Source organism: Hyperoodon ampullatus (genome assembly GCF_949752795.1).
Source record: "Hyperoodon ampullatus genome assembly, chromosome: 4".
Taxonomy (NCBI): Eukaryota; Metazoa; Chordata; class Mammalia; order Artiodactyla; family Ziphiidae; genus Hyperoodon; species Hyperoodon ampullatus.
This window is the reverse complement of record NC_136917.1, coordinates 77,932,261-77,936,580: the sequence shown is the minus strand read 5'-3', so window position 1 is coordinate 77,936,580 and position 4,320 is coordinate 77,932,261. Positions and strand designations below refer to the sequence as shown.

Below are 4,320 nucleotides of genomic sequence, written 5' to 3'. Positions count from 1 at the left end.
ATGAAACGGCGACAAAAGAGGAAACATCTGGAAAATGAAGAGTCCCAGGAAACTGCCGAGAACGGAGGAGGTATGTGGGGGGCAACTTGTCTGGGGCACATGGGTTTCTGCCAAACTGAACCTTCTCTAGGAAGCGGGGGACTGAGAACGTGTCACCTGTGAAGCAGGGAGCGAGAGACCTTGTCTCACTGATGCTGCCGTATCCATCCGGAGCATCCCTGTGGTGTGAGACGGCACAGAACGGCCAGATGCCCCTGGGAGATGGGAGGTCAGCTCCGCTGGTCTGAGGACTCTCTCCGGGGCAGCCGGGCCTGGAGCTTTGTCGGACTCACAGCAGGCTGCATCCTGCCTAGAGGTGCAGCTTTTCTCAGTCCCCGATTTCTCTCTGATTCTCTTGGATCTTTTCCTGAGGTCATGAGGTGGGGGATGTGAAGGATGCAAGGATGCTGAGAGAGACCCATGAGTTGCTTGGCCTCTTTTACCAAAGTGGAAAGAGAAGCCCCATGAGTTGAAGGCCCTGTTGAAAAATATCTTGACAAGTGGAATGCAGTTCGAAAGACGATTGTTTGCCTAGGGATGGTGTCATATTGAAAGCAAGGAGGTTTTATTCCTTCAACAGGAACAATTTCCCAAAGGAGACCAAGGGAAGGGAAGGGCTTTCCAGAGAATGAGACCGCGTGGGCGGGGGTGAGAAATGTCCTCAGGGTCCTGCGGGGAGCTCTGAGAGCCACGGGCCACGTGGTGCCTGCGTGCATTAAATGTAGGTGAGTAGCTTGCCCTGGGAGGGGGTGGTCACCCCAGAGTTCCAGCTAGAGGTCTCTGCCCCAGATTAGAGCCCAGTAGCTCCTACCAGGCCCAGGGCCCTGGTGACTGTAGGATGGGCCCTGGGAATGGAGGTCTACACAGCACGCAGATTTTCAGGCAGTGGCTGGGACAGGCTGGGGAAGGCAATGACTGCCCCTGACCATTCAGAATATTTTTCGCTATGTTCCTGTGTGTGTGTGTGTGTGTGTGTGTGTGTGTGTGGTAGTGCAGAGAAGAGCAAGATGAATGGGGGTAGAGTGCTTATCAGATATAAACTCTGTGTGGTAAAGTTCTTGTCACCCTGTCTGGACCTGGGTGACACTCGGTGTACGTAAGAGTGTATACAGAATTCTTGTTAGGGGTGTTTTATGAGACAGTAACTCATACACCCATGTACACTCTGATACAGCAAAAATATCACACACCCCACATATAACTTCCGTATTAAACCACACACAGCACATGTAGGTATATACATGCATCCCTCCTGTACTACCTTCTCATACAACCCACCTGTATCACAATCCTCTCCTCCAACACCAAACGCTGGAGATGAGATATGTATATAGACACACACACTATATATATAGGACACACACACACACACTACATATATATATATATATATATATATATATATATGTATCTCCTCAACTCTCGCACAAACACAGCTAACTTCAGCCATCGCTAAATACCTCTATAAGAACCAGTCACGTGTCATACACACCACACTTGTAACACATTCTTGAGTAATGCCAGACCCGCTTTGTACAAACCACAGTAAACCACAGTCTCACTAACCCATGTCAGGGTTGCCAGATAAAATATGGGCTATCCAGTTCAATTTGAATTCCAGATAAACAACAAGTAATTTTTCAGTATCAGTATGTCCCAAATATTGTATGGGCCATACTTACACTAAAAATAAGTAAGACCAAATACTGCATGGGAATACTTACACGAAAAAATTATTCTGGGTTTATCTGAAACTGAAATTTAACTGGGTGCCCTGTATTTTTCTTCGCTTAGTCTGGCAACCCTTATATACTTACCACCAGCTCAGGTATTATATATTTATTGTATTTTTGTTTAGTGTGTGTCTTCCTCTACTAGAATGTGCAGCATTACCAGAGACTAGAACAATGCAAGAGTGCCGGATACACAGGAGTAGCTGCTTACTGAATCTTGGTGAATGAATGAATGAACACACACCATAAATACAAGCCACACCATGTAATGAGGAAAAGTTACATGTCCCAGAATTCCTGACTTGTGAACAGAAACCATGCACACAAAGGCCACAGACACAGATAAGACACATCTGCACTGTGCTCCCCATGGCAACCCCACACTTACCACAGATTTAACTGATACACATCACTCACTCTTCCCACATACTCACAGTCACCACCGAGGCCTACATTACCAAGACAGTGACAGAGTAAGTACTGATTTGAATTAAATACTGGAGTATCCACTGGGAACCACACTCTCAACTGTGTGTATTCACTGCACCTGACACGTGCCAGACACTCGGTAAATATTTGTGGACAGAGGACTGATGAACCCACCCTGAGCCTTTCATTCCTCCCTCAGGAATCTCGAAGTCACAAGAGGATCCCCCTCAGCTTGGATCCACTGTGGTGGCCCAAGGCTGCAGCCCAGGGGCAGGGGAGGTCTCCTCTGCCTCTACATACTTCTCCTGTGCTTCTTCTCCACGCAAGCTCATCTACGCTGGTAAGGGCGCGGGGCTCCTCAGGTGAGGGGGTGCTTGGCTGTGAGGCAGGAGGCACACAGATCCCAGGGAGGCTGAGAGGAAACCCAGGGTCATCAGAGGTGATGAGGGCTCTGTGGAGGAGCCTGGGCAGGATGGCTGAGCTGTTACGAGGGCGTGGATCCCAGCTGAGTCTGGGGCGGGGGTGTGTGAATCCTGGTACTACCATGGTGGGGAAGTCAAGGAGCAGGGGCCGGAAAGGTCTGGGCTTGAGGTGGAGGGAAGAGGGACCAGATTAAGCATCTTCAGAGGAAAATGTAGGGTTTCTCTTTGCCTTTGCTTCCAGAGAAGGACAGAGTTCTACATCATAGATCTCCAGCCTGAGAGCAGGACCATCCAGCTCAGGTCCACACAGCTCACACATACATCCGCCCTCCAGGCACAGCCCTTCTCAGAGCACACATAAACCCCAAGCACCACAGCCCCATTCCACAAGTAATGCACCACCGATATTCCCAAACTCACACTCCTCGTCGTACACGCATCCAGCCGCATCCCTCACATACCACAGCCCTCACCACCATACTCCACACCCCTGTATACAGACACCGCTCCAGTATCCCCCCACAAGCACATGAAAAGCCCTCAGATGACACCAGATACACCGCTCCGTCCTACGGCCAACAGACACCAAGCTCACGACATAGCTACGTCATGCAAATGTCCCTCTCTCGTCTACCACACCTGCTCCCTCAGCTTCCGGCACGGCCCATGCATGTTACTATGTTTTTAATTTCCTTTTTCAGGAATCCGGAGATCACATCGAGACACTGCCCAGCCTACAGCACCCCTAGCCCAGGATCAGGAAGAAGGAGAGACCGCTCCCCCATCACACTGTGTCTCCTCCTCACCCTCTTCACCCTGTAAGAACGATCTGCACCCAGACAAAGAGGAAAGGGGCATGAAAATATACTACATGCAGGTACAAGTGAACAAGGGTGTAGCTGTCTCCTGGAAGACAAAGAAACCCTTGGAGTTGCCTCAAAAGCAGCTGACGATAGAAGAAGTGATCCTTCCTGAGGATGTGTGCACACTAGCCACTGACTCCTCTTCTGATGTGTCCACCGAAAGCCTCCTGTCTGACAGTGAGCCCACTGGGGAGGAGAAAGAGTATGAGGAAAGGGCAGAGCCAGGCAGCCCATCAGGGTCACCTGCAGTCCAGGAGACACCCAGGGCCAAGACACCGGACTGGATGGTGACCATGGAGACCGGCTTCAGGTGCATGGCCTGCTGCCGGGTCTTCCCCACCTTGGAGATCCTCCAGCAGCACGTGAAGTTCGGCGTCCTGGAGGGCTTCAGCTGCCGTGTCTTTCATCTCAACATGGCCCAGTGCATGGGCAATGTGGAATCCGAGAGCACCCCTGAGGAGGAGGGCAGTGTGGAACCTAAGACCACCTCTGAGGACGAGGAGGACGAGGAGGACGAGGAGGACGAGGAGGAGGAGGAAGAGAAGCTAGAAGGCCCCAACCCGAAGAGACCCTGCAGGCAGTGTCTTTCCTCTCTTTTGATTTCCACACAGCAACTGAGATTCATGGGACAGAAGATCCTGGAGACGGTGTGGCCTTGGAAGAGGTAAGGCTTGAGGCTGGCAGTCTTCTGAGCCTATGTCACGAGGGCCCAGAGGAGTCTAAGGGAAGGGGCCGCACACATGTGCTGGTTTACCTAATGGCTCTGCAGTTGCATCAACTTGGGACACACCCAGCACTTCCAAAGGAATTGAGCTCTGTTGACTTCAACAAGAA

At 50.9% G+C, this 4,320-nt stretch overlaps 1 protein-coding gene across 1 annotated transcript; it reads left to right on the top strand.

Annotated features, from left to right (window-relative positions):
- LOC307052645 (protein FAM170A-like) lies at positions 1-4,320 on the top strand (the record flags this gene model as incomplete). Its single annotated transcript, XM_079703675.1, has 3 exons — positions 1-70; positions 2,401-2,541; positions 3,325-4,320. 3 exons carry the CDS (start codon positions 1-3, stop codon positions 4,152-4,154), a joined length of 1,041 nt encoding a protein of 346 aa, XP_079559801.1. The 3' UTR covers positions 4,155-4,320.